The sequence below is a fragment of the Rhinolophus sinicus genome, chromosome 16 (assembly GCF_057876585.1).
Source record: "Rhinolophus sinicus isolate RSI-liver-muscle chromosome 16, RSI-T2T, whole genome shotgun sequence".
In the NCBI taxonomy this organism is placed as follows: Eukaryota; Metazoa; Chordata; class Mammalia; order Chiroptera; family Rhinolophidae; genus Rhinolophus; species Rhinolophus sinicus.
This window is the reverse complement of record NC_142516.1, coordinates 134,504,759-134,527,345: the sequence shown is the minus strand read 5'-3', so window position 1 is coordinate 134,527,345 and position 22,587 is coordinate 134,504,759. Positions and strand designations below refer to the sequence as shown.

The 22,587-nt window shown below is 36.6% G+C and overlaps 1 protein-coding gene across 5 annotated transcripts; it reads right to left on the bottom strand.

The window, feature by feature from the left end:
• Window positions 1-6,695: 6,695 nt before the first annotated feature.
• On the bottom strand, window positions 6,696-22,503 carry GOLGA7 (golgin A7). Of its 5 annotated transcripts, XM_088793579.1 has the most exons (6): window positions 22,395-22,503; window positions 22,046-22,178; window positions 16,730-16,882; window positions 11,656-11,757; window positions 10,553-10,615; window positions 6,696-8,108 (listed from the first exon to the last, which is right to left on the bottom strand). In XM_088793579.1, the coding sequence occupies exons 2-5, from the start codon at window positions 22,154-22,156 to the stop codon at window positions 10,568-10,570; spliced, it is 414 nt and encodes a 137-aa protein (XP_088649705.1). In that variant the 5' UTR covers window positions 22,157-22,178; window positions 22,395-22,503; the 3' UTR covers window positions 6,696-8,108; window positions 10,553-10,567. The 5 variants fall into 5 exon arrangements, with proteins under 5 accessions (XP_088649705.1, XP_019597668.1, XP_019597672.1 ...); XM_019742109.3 differs by lacking the exon at window positions 22,395-22,503 and having other exon boundaries at window positions 22,046-22,385; XM_019742113.3 differs by lacking the exon at window positions 22,395-22,503 and having other exon boundaries at window positions 6,696-9,414; window positions 10,553-10,620; window positions 22,046-22,269.
• Window positions 22,504-22,587: the final 84 nt, after the last annotated feature.

Genomic DNA, 22,587 nt, shown 5'->3' with positions numbered 1-22,587 from the left:
CTGTTTCTCCTATTAGATTATGAATTCCCTAAAGGTATCCCCCAAATTGATCACAGTGCCTATCATTCATGCACATGTTTATTTCTTCATTCAACAAATTATTTCTTGAGCATCTAGTGATATTTGAGTGTCTACTACCAGGTCCTGTGTAGGTGCTAAAAATAAAGTAGTTCATGGGAAATACAGACCCTATGGAGGGAGATAGATAATAAACAAATAACAATTCTTTGTCAGGTGGTGATAAAATAAAATTGGGTAACAGAGTGTTGGGGTTCGGGACATTTAAATGGTTGGGATAGGCACCTGTCTTCGTCCATTGGGGCTGCTATAACAAAATGCTGGCGATTAGGTGATTTATAAACAACAGAAATTTATTTCTCCCAGTTCTGGAGGCTGGATGTGCAAGATCATGGCGCTGACAGAGTCAGGGTCTGGTGAGGGCCCATTTCCTGGGTGGCTGTCTTTCCACTGTAACCTCACATGGTGGAAGGGGCACGAGAGTTTTCTGGGTCAAGTTTATAAGGGCACTAATCTCATTCATGGGGGTTCTGCCTTCATGACTTAATCACCTCCCAAAGGCCCCGTCTCCTAATACCATCAATTAGGGGGTTAGGATTTCAATACTACATGAATTGGGGGACACAAACATTCAGCCTATAGCAGCCTCCCTGAGGAGGTGATATGTGACGTAGTTTTCTGGAATAATAAACATTAGTCCCAAGAAAGGTGAATGTGAAACACTGAGGAGATACAAAAACTGTACTGTCATTTGCTCACCACAGAATAAGCAATGAGCATGAATTCTTTTTTTAAAAAAAATTAATCTTCTGAAAAACTATGGCAATACAGCATTTAACAGGTTAAGTAAAATGATTTTCTTAATGATTTTCTGGGTAAGAGTCAAGTAAAGAGAAATGTGACCTTTCCATCAAGAAATTCATGTGCCTTTATTTCATGAGCATCTGATGAAAAGCTCATGTGTCTAAGTGCTGGGCAGGTCTTCATGTTTATTAGGGTCCATGTAATTTACTCTAGGGAACTGTCTTTAGGTTTAAATGAAAACCAGGCCAAACTCGGTATTTCTAAATCCTTACAGGTTAGGGCAAGCTCTTTTTTGTTTTTAAATATATAGCCATAGGGAAAGGTTTGACTATACTCAGAGGAAAAGGAGAAAGGGTAGCCTTGCTCAACAGTGAATCAAAATTCCACTCATTGTTTTTCATTTTAATCCTTACCTTTCTTTGTGTTAATGGATCATAGACATGTTTTGGGCACCATTTTGAGAATGTCATGTAACTAATGAAATGGGTCATTCCACTTCAGACTAAAGTTTATTACGATAATTTTTCTGTGTAGGGACAACTCTTAGAATACAATCAAGATTCATCTATACCTACGTAATGGTTTCCTTGAGCTGACAGATACCGTAAGATTTATTTTTAAAATTTCTTAAATTCCAAGCTTTCTAATTAGAGGTAGAGATGGAATTGCATTGTAATTGTTACCATTTTAATTTCTACATGGAGCATCTATAAATTATACATCTGTTGAGGTGTCCATACTTGGAGTAATACTGTATTTTGCCATGTATAATGTGTACTTCTTTGCCCAAATTTGTGAAGGAAAAATAAGGATGCACATTTTATATGGGAAGTACTAATTATGTATCTATATAAATGTTTTTAATTCTTTTATTTATGCTTATGAGTTAAAAGTTTAGAAATCAATAGCGATATCTGTATGCAAAATAATACCCTGGAATACAACAATCGGTTTTGTTGAACTTACGACAAACTTGCAACGGCAAAGAGTTCTTGGCCTTCTGTGATACGTAAATATCGTAAATTTGTTACCGGTACATAAAATTTCTGATACCTTGTATCTGCTCTAGTGTTTTGTAATTCGTTACATAAAATTTCTTGTACCATAATATGTTTAAAAATAAATGCTAAAATTCCTTTATAATACAAAAAACAAGTACCTAAATGTAAACAAATAAAAATGTGAATTAAAAAATTAAAACAAAAGATTTTTCCCTGAAAATGTGGGCCAAAAATGTGGGTGCACATTATACACAGCAACATATGGTGATGAGGCATGGGTTAACATAAAAATGTGAAATTTAAAATTTTTTGACATCTTAAGAACTTCTGGCATTATGTCTAGGTTTCTTCATCTGAACACTTCTTACAGCTTTCTCACTGGTGAAACTAAACATCTTAATTGAATTAAATATCCTCCCTCTACCAGAACGCTGAAGAATGGGATGGTTAATTATGTTCCATGTTACATAACATCATTTGGGTATTTTACCATAAAATTAACTAGAACAGATAATCCCAAAGTGACAGGAACTATTAGATTTGTTTATGTTATGTTCAATTCAGTTACAAAAATATTTTCAGCTGAAAATAGTGAAATCTGGTTATGAAATCATGTTAATTGGTACCTTTTGAGCCAAGAACCAGAAACCATGGGTCATTTGGTCTATCACAGCTGATCTTGCTGTGAGCAGCTGCCAGTCTTTGAGTTGCTAACTTGTTAGAATCAGTAAGATTTGGATGGAGCTCAGTGAAGGCTGAAATTACTTTGGACTTTCCCGTTTGTGGGGAAGTGAGATCATAAGTTTCCCAGTTATCCCCTCTTTGTTTCATCTTAGACATGTTTACTCTAAGTGAGAAATTCAGCTTGACCCTGAACTTTACCCTTGACTATATGCTGCTTCTAGGCTGGAAGTTGATTCACTTATTTAGAGGTCTACTCACATACCTGAATGCAGGAATCCATTTGTTCACATTTTTCGTGTGTGTGTGTGTGTGTGTGTGTAATGAGAACAAGCAGTGCTCAGAGGCAGTGCCTCTTGACAATCAATGAGACCAACAAGACAAATAGGCCTGAATGCTTAGAGGAAATTGAAAATAGAGACCTGAGTGAAATCCCAGGTGGTGGTGGGTATTGTATCCAGATTATCAAAGCTTGTCATGATATGCATAATATTTAGATATGGTCATTCATATTGACAAAGACATGTGGTTGTTTTTATAATAAAAAATTTCGGGGCATTTCAAAAAGTATGGAAAATAATAAGCCATTTATTCAATCTATGCTGTGTGCTCCTCTTTCTGACCCCATTTCTCTTCCCCACTCTCTAGAGGTAACCACAACTTGGTGTTTATTGTTCCCAGGCATATTTACATATTTTACTACATATGTGTATGTCCAAAAATAATAAGATGGTAATAATATATGAATTGTGTGTATATGCGTGTATGTATATCAATTAGGATAACTCATGGAACGTAATCATAAGGCAACTTCATTTTTGTCTACAACTTTTTTTGTCCATTAACATTTATGTATTTATTGGGTATAGTTCTTCCTGTCTCAGGATGAAAACTGAGGAAGGTCCGTGATTACTCTTGTCACTCTTTGGTTGGGAAAAAAAAAAGTCCCATGAGCTCTTTAAGTTAGAAAACACAGTCCCAATTCAGTAATTAAAACATCCAGTTTTGTTATAATAATAATAAAAAAAAACCTCTATGGAGAATGGTGCCATATTGGTTGTCAATATGGTTGCTGTTGGGAATTCTGGGTACTTACAAGATGATTTTTTCCATCCTGAAGTAGTCCCTCCATATCATTAGATACTAAGTAAAGATATCTTTCTGCAATAAAAATGCCCAAAACATGCTGTTAGGCCTTTCCTTTTCTAGTTGTTTAACTGAAGCAGTCCTCATTTTAAAATTAGACAGTAACATCTACATTATGTTGCTTTTGAAGCACATAATCCTTCGAACATCTAAATTAGGAAGTGGACTAAATAAAACATTTGCACTGTATGAGATGCACAAAGGATGTGCAGAAGTCATGTGCACCGATGCTTTAACTGGGAAAAGGTCATATGACATCTGTTTCTGAGTACTTGTATATCACAGAATCTGAGCTTCTACAGTTATGTTGTTTGGCATTTGGTTGTTCCCAGAAGACTAATTGCCAAAACATTTTGAATACAAATTATTATGTTCATTTCCTGGCAATAAACTTGTCTGTGAAAATATGAGGTAAGAGAATATATACATGAACAGGAACATTAAGATCAAGAACAGATCTGGCAGCCAATGGACTGATTTTTAGCGCCACCTCTCTCATCATATTTTTAAAGAAAAAACTCTATTATAAGTGAAACAAAATTTTTCAAAGACAAGGTAATTTATTAATCTGAAGAGTAAAGATTTCACTACCAAGGTAGAAAGAGACAGCACAAAATTAAATGAGTTCTGACAAGGTCAATACTTACATTGCTCAGATACTATTTTTTAAAAATCAGAAAATTCTGTTGGCATAAAGTTGTTTTAACTTGACAATGACCCTTAACAAAATATCTTTGGCTGTGTCTGATTTATAAAATTATCTCTTTATGCAAAGAACTTTAGGCATAAAGTTTTTTAAAGTAGGTATTAAGTTCCTATAGGGCTGCCTGGTTTTAGGCAGAATTTCACAGAACTTTACATCTGCACCACTTGAGGTATATGGAAAGAACTTAGGATACACTATAGAAGAGCCATAACCTTTATTATGGTAATCTAACTCTATGTTTACTCATTTTGGAGCAAAATACATGTAACGCTATACTCCTAAACTATGTTAGAACTTAGGTGGTGTGGGACCTACATTTTGGCATTCACAACTCACAGCAAGTAAGAGGTTAGTCAGACGCTTGCTGTCTTCTCCGTTTCTAGTTTTTGTGTACTGCGGAGTAATATTATTAAACCATTTACTCCAGCTCATGTGGGAGGAAGAATAAAACCCTTGACATCTTACACATTTGCAGATTAAAGTTCATCACTGTGTAATGGGCATGTTGATGTTTATCCTCCAACCAAGCACCAGTGAGGGTGGGGATCACTTTGGCTTATTTCCATTAGTATTCATACTATAAAATAGTCTCTGGTGATTAGCTTACAAGCCTCTTTGATTGATTTTAGCTGCTAAATGGGTGACAAACACATTTTCCACAGTATCTTATAACTTTGTCCAGAGAAATCTAGTAAGGGCTTAAATGAGTACAAACTATCATTCACACTTTATTAGGTCCTAGAGAACTTTGAAAAATGAAACTTTCTAAAAGTGAACTTTTATCTGAAGATTAAATAAGTCAACAAAATTAAAGGAGAAATATAGTTTAAAATGTGTCTTAGCTTTAATCATATCTAGATTTAACGTCACATATTGGCAATGTCAGTCAGTGATACACATTTGAATGAAAGGACAAAATATGCGTAAGAGACTTATTCATTATTTATTATTTATATTACCTACCTACTTCAGAGGTTTTGAATGCAATTCATTTCCTTTCTCTGGGAATTCCTGATCTAGAGAATGGTCATTCAAATACTCAATAGTTATCTCTAGGCAAAAATCCACTCTAATGGAGTTTGAGCCACAGATATCATCTCTTTCCAGTCTTAGAACAAGACTTTAAAAGGGGAGTATACAATTCACTACCTTATCAAGTCAAACACCAGACTAATCAAGATGCGGTAAAGTAACTGTTACTGACCTGTCAACTTATATCTTATTTATCCACTTTACAAATATGTGAGTGCTAAATGTATGTAGTACCATGCATGATAATGCTTGGAGTTAGGGATGGATGTAAGGACAAGTAGAAATAATCTCTGCTCTTATAGAATTTTCAGTTTCCATTGTTGGGCTGAGGGGTTGGGCTGGGGGAAGAGAGAAGCATGGCAAAGGGAAGGGGAGATAAGCATATAAATCAAATATAACACTAATACTCTGATCTCCTTTGTATGAAATTAAAACAAACAACAAAGCAAGAAACAAAGCATGTTTACTCCTGAGAAACTATAACTTGAGCTTATGCTAGGAGCCAGAGCCAAGTGGAATATGGAAGGAACTTAATTCAGGTCTTATGACTTCTTTTTATTTGAGTAAGGAAAAAAAAGCTAAAAATCTTACAAAGAAAAATAATCTCACAAAAGAAAAGTTGGGGGTGGGTGGGTGGCCGGATGGCTCAGTTGGTTAGAGCGCGAGCTCTTAACAGGGTTGCCGGTTCAATTCTGGCATGGGATGGTGGGCTGCGTCCCCCGCAACTAGATTGAAAATGGTGACTGGACTTGGAGCTGAGCTGCGCCCTCCACAACTAGACTGAAGGACAACAACTTGGAGCTGATGGGCCCTGGAGAAACACACTGTCTCCCAATAAAAATTAAAAAAAAAAAAAGAATGTGCTCCACAGCAGGAGCGAGGGGAAAAAGTTAAAAAAAAAAAAAAAGTTGGATAACAAACTGTGTTTTATAAGCTGTTAATATCTACAAATGCAATTCATTAAAAACAACAATGAAGTGATCAGATGATTCAAGACAGTAACAATAACTGATACTTTTTTCCTAATGAAACATCCCAATCTCTCCTTTCTTTAATTGAATACATTTTTGACTGTTAGGGAGTATTTCTTGGTTTTTATTTATTTAGCTAACATACCTGCTTTTATGAAATGAAGCATGTAAAACACTGAAAAGTGTGACAAACTATATAAATGTGAGATAATCTGTTCAAAAATACAAAGCTATACTGCACCGGTAATTCTAGTACTACATATTGTCTAACTGCCAAATTTAATGCCACATCATTTATCACATTACCGAATCACACCAAACATGACACAGAGACAATTTGTTTAAGAAAAGTTTTACTAATATGTTAATATTTCAGCAAAGTTATTGCAACCGGTTTAAAAGGCAGACAGACATTATTATTACAGGCTATAAAGTAACAAAGGAGTTTTATACAATTAAAATATTACATAGACCTAAGGGATTTATTGAATAACTAACAGATCCATAAAAGAAATTAAATCTGAAAGATTAAATCCAGTATTAGCACCTACAATATCTCTGAAAGTAAAACTTTTAACTGTTTCATTCTCTCCTAATATACTTAACTCTCTCCCAAATATGGTACTCTCAAACCCCATATATGAATGAAGGGCATAAGAAGCCCTGATACCAAGAACATACAGCCCAACGAAGAATTAGAAATACTGACTCAGACTCGAGAGTTTTAGTTGGAAATTACTTAACTTACTGTACTTAAACCAATCATAAGATTTCTGTGCACTGAATACTGTATATGAGGAAAGTCTATGAATCATAAGGTTTGCCAGTAGGGATAGTCAAAAATTAGCAATATACAGTATTATTCCTATCAAATTTTTTTCTTGTAAGTTATATTTATAACAAAACTGTAATTAAAATATTTATTACACTTGCTTGTTACACTTTCAGGGACACAGCAGGGACATTTATGTGTTTGATGGTTTAGCATCCACTTTATTGTGCTTACTTACTTTTGTAAGGAACAAACAATACATACCACATTTCCCCAACATTTAAGGTAATACAATAATAACAAAATTCTCCAAAGAAAAATAATTGGAAATTGCATTAAATACTGCTTTAATTAGGAATTGGTATAATAAAACACGTAACATTATACATTATTTTTCCAATGAACTTCAGTTTCAGAAACTGAACAGCAGAAACAGATCTTTAAGATATAAATCATGGAATAACTGGTAGTTCTTTGAAATTTGGGAGATACATTAATAAAACCACAGACACAGTCTACCTTTCACCAAAATCCTGGAGAAAAGCATTTTATTAATTTGGGGGAATAAGACTGAATACTGGCTAACATCCCTTTGAAGTCTACAGCCACCTGGGAAGCTGGCCCTAGGAATGAAGAGAACCATTGGTACTGGTGGCAGATAAGAAATAAACTTTGCGTTGGGCTGACCAACTGCATTATTTTATTAATGGCTTTGAATAAAAAAAGTGAAATGCTTCACTGCATTTTCTCAGAAACTAATCAAAAGATTACAGAGTCCTGCATAATTTGGAGACACAAAGTGGATGCTGAGCGACTAGAGGTCACTCCAGGTGTGGAATTTTAGAAAGTTAGTCCTTGGAGTAAATGGCACCGTGGCTCTGGCAGCAGTTACAAAGGAATGATGCTCTGGAGAGGAGGTAGGGGACACTCTGCGATTGGCCAGTGGATAGATGAAGGGTCCCAGCTGGAGCTGGGATCTATAGTCAGAGGGGAAAAGTAAAGGTTTTAGAAAAGGATGCTAAAAATCACCTCTAAACCATCTCTCTTATACCAACTGATATGAGTGCTTAATATGTGGGCTACGTTCTATTACCCAGGATTCTATCTATAAAATACTTGAATCTGTACTACGTGCCTAAGTGAGTATATAGCTCAATAGTTATAGAAATCCAAGCCCTGTATAGTTTGCTGTTTCACCAATCATGTCATGAGAGGTTGTATAGCACGGGGTTAAGAGGCAAATCTGGGGCCAGGCTGCCTTGATTTAGTTTTCAGCCTTGGACAAGTAACTTAAGTTCTCTGTGCCCGAGTTTCCTCATCTGAAAAACTGGAATAACAGTATGTACCTCCTAAGGTTGTTGTGATGATTAAAATTAACCATTTATAACAGTGAAAGCACATAATAAATGCTAACACATGCTAGCTATTTTTATTATCATGAATGTATTGTGATAGAATGATATATTCCACAGAATGATATATTCCATTTTTCGAACTAAAGACAATCTTAATCCAAAAAAAAGAAAAACACCATCATCAGTCTATTTAATAATAAAGATATTTTAAAAAATTAAAAAGAGCAAAATATTTTTGTTTAAAGATCCTTTTAAAATAAAGACCATCTCCATGATTTGCGTCCTCTTTTGTTAAATCATTAGTTTAATTCTCATATAATGCTTCAACCTGCAGACACCTTGTATACTTAAGAAAAATGGTAGAATTTAATTTTAGTTTTCTCCCCTCCTCCAAGAGTTTAGCCCACACTGGATCCTGGGCCTGAGGAACATATAGCTCTGAAAATTAAATTGTGTTAAACAAAAATATTTGCATTCATGAAACTATCCAGAAGTCCCTAATGTAAATCTTTCCCATTTCAAAATTTCACAGTTGTTTGAATATTGATAGATTAGTCTCTGGTGTGTAATTGCTTAAAACCCTACACCACTTCAGAAAAGCATTATATTTAGCAATAATAGCTGCAAAATGAGTCATGACAAATGTTGTGCCAAGTCAATGCAGCTGCAATTGATAAAACAAACTTATTCTAATGGCATAAAACAAAAACCACACATAAGGTTCCTGACTGCTCGTCTGAGAAATATCAATTTGGAAACTGTACATGAGAAAGTGTATGGACAAATAACACTAAGTTTTCAAAAACAAAGCCTTTTTTAAAGAAATAAAAGATATGGCAGATGATGTCCTCATTTAGGTCTTTGGCTCTTGAGACAGGTGACACATTCACTTGTGCTTAAAGAAGACCGCTTTGGAATGTTACTTGGTCTGTAGGATTCAATAAATGGTACAGGAGCATACAAAATGTATTTTTAAAAAAGTATTGAAAAAGAAGAGAATAAATACTTAGAATAATCTGATGAACTCTTCCTATTCTCCATATTCTTGTTGCTACAAGTACTTATAGGAATTATGGTATAAAAAAACAGAGGTTTTATGGTCAATCAGACTTGGGTTCATATTCTAATACTCATTAGCTGTGTGACTTTGAGAACATCATTTAATCTATTTGTACCTTGGTTTGCACATCTGTAAAATGGAGAAATACTTGGCAGAATTCTTATAAGAACTCGAAGTACCATTTGTATAGTACCTGGCACATAGCAGGTAACCTGAGAGTAGCTATTATTATTGTTGCCCTAGGAAGGAATATGTTTGCTTTGGTAGATTCTATCTCTGTGCTGCCTGTTAAGTAGTGATAGATACCTGTAAACAAAGTTAATTAGGAAAGCACAGCAGCACAACATTATTTGTAGAAAGAGTAAATGACTGAAATTGGCAGAAATAGTAAAGTACAATTTTCTGTCACTTAGAAGACTATGCTAATGTATTATGGATTCTACATGATTTTGCCTATAGAGTTCTGTTAGTATTACCTAATTTGTTTTTCACTTAAGATCATTTGATGAATATATAAGAACATAAACATTTGAAATAAAAGAATAAAATTTATGGTTCTGCCCACTAGAGGTAAGGTGTCTTTTACAGGGCTATGAAATATTCATAATTTCCCCATTCCACTATAAAATGTTTTTTTGTTTTTTAAAGCCATTTGTCATATAGGCAGGGAAATATTTGAACTGATTCTTATATGCAAAACCCAACTATTTAAATGCCTATGATAGCTTTGAAATATTAAGATACCCCTCACAAAATAAGCAAAACCCAAAAAACAAAGTAACAACAACAACAAAAAAACCCCAGTATGAAAACAATACAGGGGGAAAAATCCTGATTAAATTCTATATCAACAAATAGAACTTGAGTTAAATACACACCTTAAATGTTAAGCCAATACAGAGAATATGCCACTATTTAACGGCTTATTTACCACTCAGGGAAGAAAATTCATGCATCCTACAAAAATCACAAAAATTTCACGTAAATCATATAATTTCACATTTACCTTTAATTCTATGGTTTATCTTCCACTGCTCATGCCTCTGTCTTCATAAATGGTAATTTCAATCTAAACAGCATGGCTGTTAAGAAAACACACTATAGAATATAACATGCAAACTGGGACTATGGCAAGATAACGTGCATGATCTGCACAGACTGTTCCTTCAATTGGCCTTGTTTATTTTTAAATTATGAAAAACTTCTACTTAAGTTAAATACGATGCTTTTCCCACATTGCTGAAAAATTTAAGAAACGTAATTGCTTGTAGTATCCTACATGTAGCTCCTCCCTAAACATTATTTATTTTTTGAAAAAAAGTTCTGAAAAAGAATATTGTAGAACTAGAGGGTTCTTAACTGAGAATCTATGGAGGTAATAAATTCAGGAGTTCAAAATGCTCTGAAATTATATGCAAACTTTTTTCTTGGGGAAGGGTTCATGACCTCTAAAAATGTTAAGAACCATCGCTGCAGAGTATAATAAAACTGCTGAAATTATCAGCAGGAAGGCCTGGGATTATCTGACCTAAGTTTTTAAAAAAATTTATTTTATCCATTACTCCAGTTATCAAGCTAAATTAGCTTTTTGCAATTTTATTTACCAAATTCACTTAGTGATTTTCAAAGCTTACTGCCTCTAAAAATATGCACAGTATGTCAAAGGTAATGAAATTATACATCTGGCAGCTGCAACTGATTTCAACTAGTCAGATGAACCCATGGAACTGCAATTCATTTGGATGACAAGTCTCACCACACATTATGAGTTTATGCATTTCAAAGGGGCTTTAGGTTCAGAGTTTCTGCAGCTGAAATGCATTACTCATACCACCCCCATTATTACTACAAGATGCCCTCAAAACCACCAAGAAAGACAATAACCAGAATACTAAACAATCCACAGAGACCTGCACAGCGCAAAGGAAAGAGAGACGCTTTAAGAAAAAATGTTGGAGATAGGAGGCTTATGGTAGGTATGCCATTCACAAAGACAATTCCTACGGCACATACAAGACAAGGGAGTTAAATTTAGCCAATACCAAATAGCACCATTGAAATTTTCTCTTTATAGATATTTAGATCTTACGATCTGGTCTAAAAAGATACAACTCGAAGTCCTCTCTCAATAGGATCTGTCAGGAGGAGGCCTTGGGGAGCATATATCTTCTCATTCTGCTCTTGAATGTATTTGGAGACTTTTTTCAGAACCTGACAGAAAGAAACACCACCAGCTTGTTACAAATTTCATCAGATTCCCCTTTAAGTATCAGCTGAAAATCAGCCTCAAAATATTCAGGCTGTGGAATTAGTTTACAAAACAAGTCATAGCTATTCACATGGAGGGATACAGCTCTGATTATTTGGCTCACACCAGTTACATACAACATAGCACGGCATGATGGACTCTTTAGTCACAAGTATTTTCAATGCAATGTAAGCACAAATGCAAACAAAAGCATGAGAACCAATCCCCCTCCTTCCTACCTCCTAGTCACCTCAATCCTGGATATATAGACGATTATATACACAACACTTAGTTAAGCTTTTCTCTTTCCCTACTCATCAAGTGTTGTTCATGTGACATCCTCTAATATCAGGGTAGTCCTCGGCCTTCCCCTTTAATACTTAAGAACTGCTTCTTCTCTCCTTTGTACGTTCTCATTAATTTTAAGTAATGATACAAAGTGGGCTTATAACAAAAGGCAGCCCAGTTAATTTGAAAGTGAACAGTTTATTTCCTTTGCAAAGCATGTGGGCATTAGCTGCCATGGAGTTTGTGATGACTACAAGCGTCTTATATCATTTCCATGGCTGCATGTAATGCTACTTGTAGTTTTCTCTTGTGTCCTAGACGGAACTTCAATTTATAAGTTTAGTATTAAGGTTGTAAAAGTCAAAGCAAATGTAGACAAAAACCAGATAGGATACAAAGGAACTTCTGGAAATTGCCAAATCTCCAGCTTTAATAAGGGCAATTCTGAGACAGATAAGCTAGAAGAAAATAAATCTTAATAACTATATACAAAATCAAAGAGTTACATGTTTTATTTCAGATTCAAAGTCATCAAAACCCTTTTCTGGCTCTAATGTTCAAAGAGGCTTTGATCCAGTTCTTTAATTACTATATATTTTCTTAAATTCACACTATCAGCCTATGATAGTCACAGATAAATGTGATCACAACTTAAAGGGAAAAAAGAACTTATGAAAATAAAGTTGGAAATTAAGAAATGATTTAAGTGTGGGTCTACGATGTACCAGGCCAAACAATTTAGGATGTTATAATTTAGGTGCTTTAGTATAAACTGATTTAGAATTTAAAACTCTATTTGGTTTGTATAACAAATTTTCTTATTGAAGGAAAATAACTTAAATAGTTTATTCAGGTTAAATCTTTGGGTATAATACAATCTCATGTTTTAAACTTTTTTTAAAAAGAGCATGATGTTATTAAAAGAGCAAGCTGCAGCGTTCTTATGTAAAAAATTAAGAATGCTATTTCTAAAGAAAAGATTTTTTTTCACCCAATTACCTGAAGTAATACACATATCATTCTCCTACATTCAACTCTCAAAGAATTTGAGCAGTGCTTGGTCTTTATGGACAAACAACAACAAAAACCTTCAGGCCTATCTGACTCTGTCAATCATGCTAAAATAATGAATTTCAGAAGGATGTAGCCCCTAAACTCAGGACTCTCAATCTTCTCTCCAATTTCCTTCTCGGCTCACCTGCCAGAATTGGAAATTGGAGAGTCAGTCTCCCCTCACCGAGGTCCATTTATACTAGGGGGACACTCAGAAAAATGCTTGCATGGCTGGTTTCAAAGAAAGGATTCCTTCAGAACAGCTTTCCTCCCTCTCTCCTTGTGTACAGGTTACTAGCTAAGAAACAGCATTCCTGTATTTTATTCAAGCACAACTTTGTTGTGCAGATTTTTATTTAAACTTTTAATAACAATCATGTGCACTTGGGTATCAGTTCAGAAAGAACTTTTTGTATAAGCTCCAAATCCTCTTATACTATTTTGGTGAAGGCAGCACTGTCCTAAACAAGATGCTTTTAAACTCTTAGCCTCTCTAGCAATAGGAAAGCATTCGTATGAGTAAACTCATACTGCATCCCAGACAGGACAAAGCCCCATTCTCACCCCCAAGATACCTTATATTTAGATTCCACTCATACTTTACTATTTTTGGTAAGTCAATGTCAAAACAAACTACAATACTGAACTTATCTGTTATCCCCAAACCCTCAATAACATCTCAATTTTTACAGTATGTACAAAGCATAATATTTACAAAGCTAAACACAATCAAACCTCAAGAATATTAAACTGGAGAAAGCCTACTAGACCCTTGAGAAAAAGTATCCTAAATGAGGCTAAGTGAGAACACCAGGATCACAATATTTTTAGAAAATATCTAAGTTCCTTCTAACCAAGTTTTTGTTACAGAAAACAGCACTTAGGCAGAAGGGATGTTTTCTAGTTGATAAACAAGGCAGACAGCTACTGAGAGAACCTCTACAAGCCCATTTGTTCCCTAATTATAATGGGCAGCAACAAAGAGCAATAACACTGAAGTCTTTATCTTCATTTTAAATCAATAAATAGCACATTATAGGAAAAAAAATGCATGATTGTTCTTGTGAGTTTTCAAAGGCCTATTTACAATTTCAAAAAATTTAAGCCACATGACAAAGTGTAAGCCCTATTACATTTGGCTGACTGTTTGTAGACTAGAAATTTTAGTGCCTAAAACAATAAAGACTAAATGATTCAATCCTGTCCTTTCATGAAGTCAAAAATAATAGCACGGAAATTCCTAAAGAACAAACTAGAGAGAGGGAGAGGGTGGTTGTTTTTATACTTTTATCATTTTATCAAATACAAATACACATTTACAAAGTTTCTTTTAAAAGCATAGATACATTGTATCTTAATTATGACCATTTCAATTATTCACTTTCCACGATCTAGTTATTTATGTCCAGTTTCTAAAATAAAATGCCCTATTTAAAAAAAGGTGGCCATGCCTTAAATTTTGGTTTCTTGACCAATTTTATTTGTTCTTTACTTGCTTTACAATACTCTGTAAAGAGACCTTGATTAGACTTATAAAGTAGTACCTTATATACGCCTATGAACCCAAGTTAAAACATATATTGGGATCAATCAATTTCCATGGTATTTCTGATACTGAGAACTATCTTCCCAGATTAATAATCAAAAGAATTTTAAATTAAGAGCTGCTAAATGTTTTAGCAGCTAAATAAACTAGCAGCTGCTAAAAAAGATTACTTGTACTTGAAATAAAAAAGGCCTTTACATATAGTGTCTCTCTGTTTGAATGGTCCCAGGCTTTTCATCCTTTACATAAGCAGCTAATTACCACTTCAGAGGCCTTATCACAGGAGGGTTTGTTTTCTTCAAGGCACTTACCATAATTTACAATTTTGTTGGTTTTGTTTCCTTATTATCAGTGATTACCACTAAATTATAAACTCTACAAGGTTTGCCCTATTCAGTTATATCCCCTGCATATTGCTTACCACATGGTAGGCTTTCAGTAAGTATTTATCGAATGAATGAATCCCCTGTCCCTTCACTCAGCAAATGTATTATTAAAGAGAAGCTGCTAAGACAAACCAGACTGAAAGCTGATAGTGATTTTTTATAACTTATGATTTTGAATGTTAAACAGGAATGAAAGCTGCCTCTCTGTATGATATGGAGAAGGATATAAACTGCTAATTTATTTATTTAAACATACCCTTTTTGCAACACTAGCTCCAAATATTTTAGCTTCAACAGTATCTGCTTTCTACTACATGGAGTACAAGACAATCACGGGGACACTTCTATTACGTACATGGCTATAGGTATCCTTACAGCATTTCATTTTCTAAAACATGGTGAGAATTTAATGGATACAGGGGGCTCACTGTGATTAACTTAAATTCATTCCTTTAACATACATTCAGTGAGTGCCTAATATACGTACAAAATGGTGTTGGCATGAAGAGGACACAAAATGATCAAGGAAGGCACTGTCCTTGATCTCAAGAAAAATACACATTTGACAGGGAAAATAAGGATGTGAACTGCTACATTTCAGAGTAGACCGTGCTAGTGCCAGAAAACAGATACAAATCAAATGTTGTGGGGTACAAAGGGGAGAAACGCTCTTGATTAGAAGAGCAAGGAAAAGTTAGATGAAAGCAGGACACAAGGGACTGATGAGAACTGAACACAGGAAGAATGGCATCTTGGTGGAGGAAAACTTTGGGGGGTATATTTGGTGACCAGTGAGTAACAGAGTTTGGCTGAAAGATAAAGTGAGGAAGGGGAGGGAGATAGAGCTGAAAAGGTAAGCTGGACGTTGGCCTGAGAAGCGGCTTGAACTTTACTCAGTGGCAATAAATGGGAAGTCAGGGAAGGCTCGACTTGGCAGGAGTGGTAAGAGAAGTGGAGAAGTAGGCTGTGTTGTATGAAGACAGCAGCAGACTGGTGGGAAAAGTAAAAGAATGGAAGAAACGAGACTTGTTAGGAGACTATTTTAATAGTGTAGGAGAGAGGTAAAAAGGACATAAATTAGGATAGTAGCAGAGGAAATCATGAAAAGTTAATGAATGGGAAAACAGAAGATATTTCAGTCTCTGACAACTGATAAAGTTTTCCCTCTTCTTCATCCCCCACTTAATAATGGTACTGAAAAAGGGTGCTATTAAACAAAATGGGGAGGTGTGAGGTTTGATTTTGGACATCCAAGTTGAGAAGCTAGTAACTCTGGGTCTAGCAGGCAGTTGGACAGAGAAGACAAAAACTCAGGTGGGAAGATAAGCCTGAAGATAGAAATTTGGAAATAAAGTAAAAGGATTCTCAGAAAACTGGGTAGAATGAAAACACAGATTTTAGACGTTTTTCTTAAGTATAAGCCAATTTGAACATTTACACATCAACTGCAAGTAGATATATCAATTTTGACCTGTTTCTGCAAGACCCAGGACTCTTTTCTATTGTGTTCTGGACATCGGTGCAACAACAATATTCATATTATTACTAGTATGAACGCCTCTTTAAATTGTATGGCATTTGCCATCTTGTAAACATAAATATGTAATAAACTCACCTTCTTCATGATTTTAAGAGATTTTGTGAAAACAAACGTACCCTTACCTTCTCATAATGAGTTTCCATGCACAAGAAGATGGTGTATGCTGTTAAACAAGCCAAACAGCCTTCAAGATATGATTGACCCCCAAGCTTCTCTGCTTCTGCGTAAAGGTTATTTAGAGTTCGAACTGTTTCTTCAAACTGCTGCCTATCAATCTGTATGGAAAAAAGAATTTATAAATAAGTTTCGGAAAAAAAGATGTGCAACTCACTAATGCTTGCTATCACTAATTTATTTTGCTGTTTTGTCAAAATTCTTATCTAATAGTTGGCAAATACTTTAATTAAATCTGGACCTAAGTTACTGAAACTGCTTAGTGTTTATCTGTATTATGAACACTGGATATTTTTTTCCCCCTTCTTCCCCCCTGCCACTCCAGTTCCAGCAGTTGTTTCTCAGTCTAGTTGTGTAGGACACAGCTCCCTGGCCCATGCTGGTATTATGAGCCTTGCACTGCCCCGGCTGAGGCAGTCGGTCACTGGTCGTGGCCACCGGCTGCGCATGGCAGCACACGGTAGCCCACAGCAGCCCAGCTCCAGGGAGAGCTGTTGTAAACAATCTTAGCTGTAGAGGGTGCAGCTCACTGGCCCATGTGGGAATCGAACCGGCGACCTCACCAATAGGAGTACGGTGCTCCAAGCACCTGAGCCACTGGGCCGGCCCAAACACTGGCTATTTTCAAGGTTCAATATGGTGTTTCCTTATTCTCTATACTGAATTTTAAGTAAATTAAATCATAATTCTTCAATCTTTCTTTTTTTTTTTAATTGGGGAATATTGGAACAGTGTGGTTTCCCAGGACCCATCAGCTCCATGTCAAGTCGTTGTTTTCACTCTAGGTGTGGAGGGCGCATCTCACTGGCCCATGTGGGAATCGAACCAGTGACCTTAGTATTATGAGTGTTCTAACCACTGAGCCAACCGTGTCCCCCATCTTTCTATTTATTCATGTTCACACTTACTGAGCACCTACCGTTACATGTTACTATAGTTCTTAGAGAAAGATGAATAAGACACTGTGTCCATCCTCAAGGAGTTTACCGTCATGCAAACAGAACAAACATGTAAACATAAAAATGCAATAAACTGACAGAGCACTACAATAGAGGCATATGTAAATTATGGTGGGGGAAAGAGGCTGCAGTTCCCTCCATCTGGAAAGAGCAGGTGATCCTAAACACTGGAATTTACTAGGCAAAAAAAAGGGAAGGAAGGACATTTTAAGCAGAAAGATCAAAGGTACAAGTTTTGTATTCTATTTAGTCAAAAGTGATAGGACTCACTTTTATTTAAAGTAGCTATTTGGTACTAAAGCTCACATTGAACAAGGCAAAATCTCAAACTACTGCATAACTCTACACACTAAGTTGTTACTATTACTTCTTTCTATTCAGTGACACCATTACCTTACATTTACACTAATAACGTACTACTGTCATCTGTTTTTCAATCTAATCATCTACTTTTACTTGCTTCTTCCAATATCACTTAATTTTCTAACAGTACTCTATAGATTTTAAATCTCAATACTTTACTCTAGGATTTTCAAGGCCCATTAGTAGAAAATTTCATCCCATACTATCATTCTTGGTAACAAAGCACAATTTATCTGTCCTTACTCTAGGCCTTCTCTCACATATTTTCCTTATTCCTGAAACTAATAACTACTTACAAATAAATTCTCTTTTATGAAGTCTTATATAGATACTCAGAAAAAAGTCAAAGCACCTCAATATTCAGTGGACAAAATAATCTCAAGAACATGATATTTTTAAAGTATAAAACAATTTATGAACATAATTCTTAAGCTATTAAAATCCTTTAGGTTTGAGTTAGTTGTAATCATTTTGTCCTTCGTGTGAAAACTCTGAGGATACAATGAGCCAATGTCATGGAAAAGTTGAATGTAACTTTAAAGTGGTGGTGGCTCTGCCTGTTTTTCAAAAGGAGCTACTTTTAATTTCCAGAATATTAGCGTTTCTGACAAGTGTTGGGTGGGTGGAGATTGTGCTGAGAGCCAGGGCACTGTTCCTTCACTGAGCCACCACTTGACCATGTGGTGTGTCAAGAATGGTCATCTGCAGAACCTATGGCAGAGTTCTCATTCCCTGAAAACAGACTTAGGAGAATAGTTCAGTGAAGAAATATTACAAGTAAACTGTAATCTTCACCTAATTACGCCTAAATTAATGCCTTCAGTTTGTCCATCAGAAAATTCACAAAAGTCTAAGTAATTTCCAACATATTTAATTTACCTACAATGTTACGAACTGATAAAGTTCTTTGAATTAGTAACACTTCTTTGGACACAATATGATTCAAAACCATGGGATCCAAAACAGAACCATTTTATTTCTTTCAGATCAGAATTACCCATCATACCAGCAACACTAATTCTTAAAAGTTATTTCAAGATTGCAGTGCTTTACGGATAAAGGCAAATCACAGATCATTAAACAAACAAACAAAAAAACACGGTGAAGGATTATTTTTATTATTTTTGTTGTTGTTAGTTTTAATTGATTTGTGTTTTACAGGATTTTTTAAAAGGTTAAGAAATAAAGATTTTAAAAAAGCCAACAATTTCTTTGAAAGGTTATTTTAAAAAGGAGAAAAAAGGTAAAAAGCATCATAAGCAGCAGTAAAGGCAAAGAACCTACTTAACATGCAAGGGCTCAAGAGAACAAATGGGAGCATTTCATCTCACTCCCCTTAGGCCCTATGAAGAATGGCTGTTAGCATCCTCCCCTAGGTACTTAGACATTGAAATAAGAACTACTTCAAAATTTAGAAATATCTGAAATTGGAGCCAAACGCAAAATCAGATCACTATATATTGAAAGTCGCAATGGAAACAGGAATCGAACTCATTTTCCCAGAATTTATTTCTTGTAGAACTGCATGGTAGAAAGCATAGGGCTGAAGCTTAAAGCAATCACAAGTCAAAGGTAATTTCTACTGACCAGATGTAGAGATACATTTTAAAAAGTATGTAGGGTAACAAATGCCTCAATAATAGTTGCTGCATTTCTCTTCTACTCAGACCAAAGATGCTTAAGATGTCTGTATTTTGGCTAAAGTAAGAATAAAGCTTCCTTTAAAGAACTGTCCTGGCAACAAAGCACTTAAGCATTAAAGTACTACATTTTAACAGGCAGTGGAGAAGGTAAACTTGTTAATAGACAGAACTTGTCCTCACTCCCAAATTAAAGGGTACAAATGTGTGTGTTTTTAATGCTTTAAAGTAATACAAAACACTCGTATATTAGTTTCTTCCTCTATTAAGTTGCCAAGTGTGATGTTTTCACAAAAAGAAAATCAGCCTTAGTGGCAGAGCAATCAGTACAATTTCTAAGGTTAGCTGAGAAACAAAGAGAGAAACCTTTCAATTTTCCATCAAGCAAGGAAAATTTAAACCTGTAATTTAAATTTAATCTAACACAGAAAAAAGAAATCAAAGCTTTCCCAAGCAGTTTAAATATAAGCTAGTGTTTTAACCCAAACATTTCAAAAGAAAAAAAATTCAAAGGCACAATTGAGCAGCACCATATAACATTCCATATAGTACTCAGAATTACAAGAAGTTCTGGGCTGTATGAAGTTAAAGAAATAAAAGGACTCCAGAATTTAGAAACAACACTTTCCTGTAAGAAACAGTGGAGTTCTGTAACTACATTATGATTCTGTATTCTGACTACAAAATAAAGGCTCTACCACACACAGAGTGGATGGCTAATGTCTCATTCTGCATACTTGTATTTGGCTCAACTGTGAGTTTGTAGTTTGACAAAGGAATCTTGTAACATCCAAGTAAGTGTGGGGAAAAAGAATAGTTTACATTCTGATTTGAAAGCACGTAAGTAGTTTAAGTCAGAGTTTCTATGAGAGGCTTAAAAATAAAACATTTGATCCATTTCATATAAGTCCTAACATGTAAAACATGTTAAGTGTGATGTTAAATTATTTTAAAAAGAACATTCAGTAGCTTTAGCCAATAGGCAACTTGCTCAATTTCTACCTCTTCAAACCACTGTGGCAATGACCACGTAGTGTCAGGCTGAGTTAACTCATAACAACGTGACAGCAAATTGCAGCATTCATATGGCATTTCATGAACGAGCTAATCTACAAACCATCTTTACAAGACAAGTTTGATCTTTAATTTGCATTTAAAGAAAACATACTTGGGCCACTAACCTGCCCAAGGTTACAAATCAAGCTGAAGGACACTATAATTGATCATTGTTGATTTTCCAACCTTGGCAATCAGGTAGAACAACCTACCTTGCTACAAGCTGGTTTTTAATGACTGCTACACATTTCTCTATCACAGACTCATCTACACCCACTTATACCATGACCAGCATTTCTTAGACGCATACCCGCAGCATGCCTAATTACCTCTCAGTCCCTTACCCTCCAGGTCAAAGAGGGAAGAGCCACAAAACTTGCTTCCATCTAAGCAGAAATTGACCTCTGAACAGTAAACATATGTAAGGTAATATGGCTCAAGACCAAGAGTCTCTCTTTGGGTGGATGAACACATGCAGGCACAAGAAAACACACACATTCACATGGCTCACTTCACTGGATCTTTAAAATAATGATTATTTTACTAAGTCTGCAGAAAGGGGAAACATCCCATTCCTCCATTTCTGTATGCAGGGCTGCCCAAAGCACCTATGTCCTGATGACAATTTTGATATGCAAGCGAACACAATACAGGTGGCTCCCAGTGATCGTAACTGGGAATGACAAATTTAAAGCCTTGTTCTTAATATTTCCCTGTCCAGGCCCATCTAATGACCTATGTTTTTCAGGTTCCAAGAAGGCCTGTCTGCATTGCCTGGCACAACACTTAATAAATCCTTCCTGCCGAGCTGTGCGGCCAACACAGTGGCCACAAACGCCCGTCATGAGCAGGATGACTCCTCTTGGGTGGTGAGGTAGGAAGATACGGCTCACAACATGATGAGTTAGGTGGCCTGGAGCCCCAGGAATTAGTTCCTCATCACTGCTGTCAATAACCCGGGCTGGTGGAGGAGAACAGCAGGGGAAGACTCCGGGGTACAGATTTCCCGGAACTGAACATCAGAGTCACACACCTGGGGGCTTCGCCTTATTCTCCCTCCTCCCAATACCAGGTCTTGCTTAGTGGCCCTCTTCGTACACCTGTGGCCAACGACCCCTCTACGTCTGCTCCTGTCCCAGAGCCGCGCGACACTCCGCGGCCAGGGTTGCAGCCCGTGCCCCTCTCGCTTCCCTGAGAAGTCTCCCTCCCTCGCCCCAGGGCAGGTGCGGGGAGCCAGGCAGCATACCCGGTTCTCCAGCTCCGCGGGGAACTTGGTCTGGAACTGGCAGCGTGTGCCACTGCTGTAGTCTCGCTGAATGAATACCTTCCCGGACACCGGCGCCTGCTGCGGCCTCATGGCGAGGACAAGATGGGCCGCGCTGCGGGTTCGTGGGACACCAACCACGGGTCAGATCCCCGGCCTGGACCCAGGACTCCAGCCCGCCAGCCCCTCAAACCCACCCACCGCCCCACGCAGCCCAGGGCCTCCCCTGCCCCACTCCCCTTCATCCATGCTGTCACCGCGGGCCTTTAGCTAAGGCCCCTGCCCAGGACCCGCGCCCCCCACAGCCCGGTTCGGCCCGGGAAACACGAACCCGCCTCTCCCTTCCAGCTGCTGTCGCGCCGCCTGCAGCGTCACTTACGTCCTGCCGCAAAAGGCCTCTTTCCCCGCCCCTCAGCTCGGCCTTCTAGCTTAAGTCTAAGACCCACCCTCTTCTCTGGCCGTAAAGCGACTCTGCCTGGGTTGCGCGCTGCGGTGCGGGGACGCGCGCCGTGGGCGGGGCCCGG

Excerpts from the sequence above, each read along its gene's own strand:
- GOLGA7 (XM_088793579.1), bottom strand. The coding sequence starts at position 22,156 with ATGAGGCCGCAGCAGGCGCCGGTGTCCGGGAAGGTATTCATTCAGCGA. Across the intron at positions 11,758-16,729 it reads TGGAAACTCATTATGAGAAG|GTTCTGAAAAAAGTCTCCAA; the intron begins GTAAGGGTACGT and ends TCTTTCTGTCAG. Across the intron at positions 10,616-11,655 it reads TTGAGAGAGGACTTCGAGTT|ATTGAAATTACCATTTATGA; the intron begins GTATCTTTTTAG and ends CATGCTGTTTAG.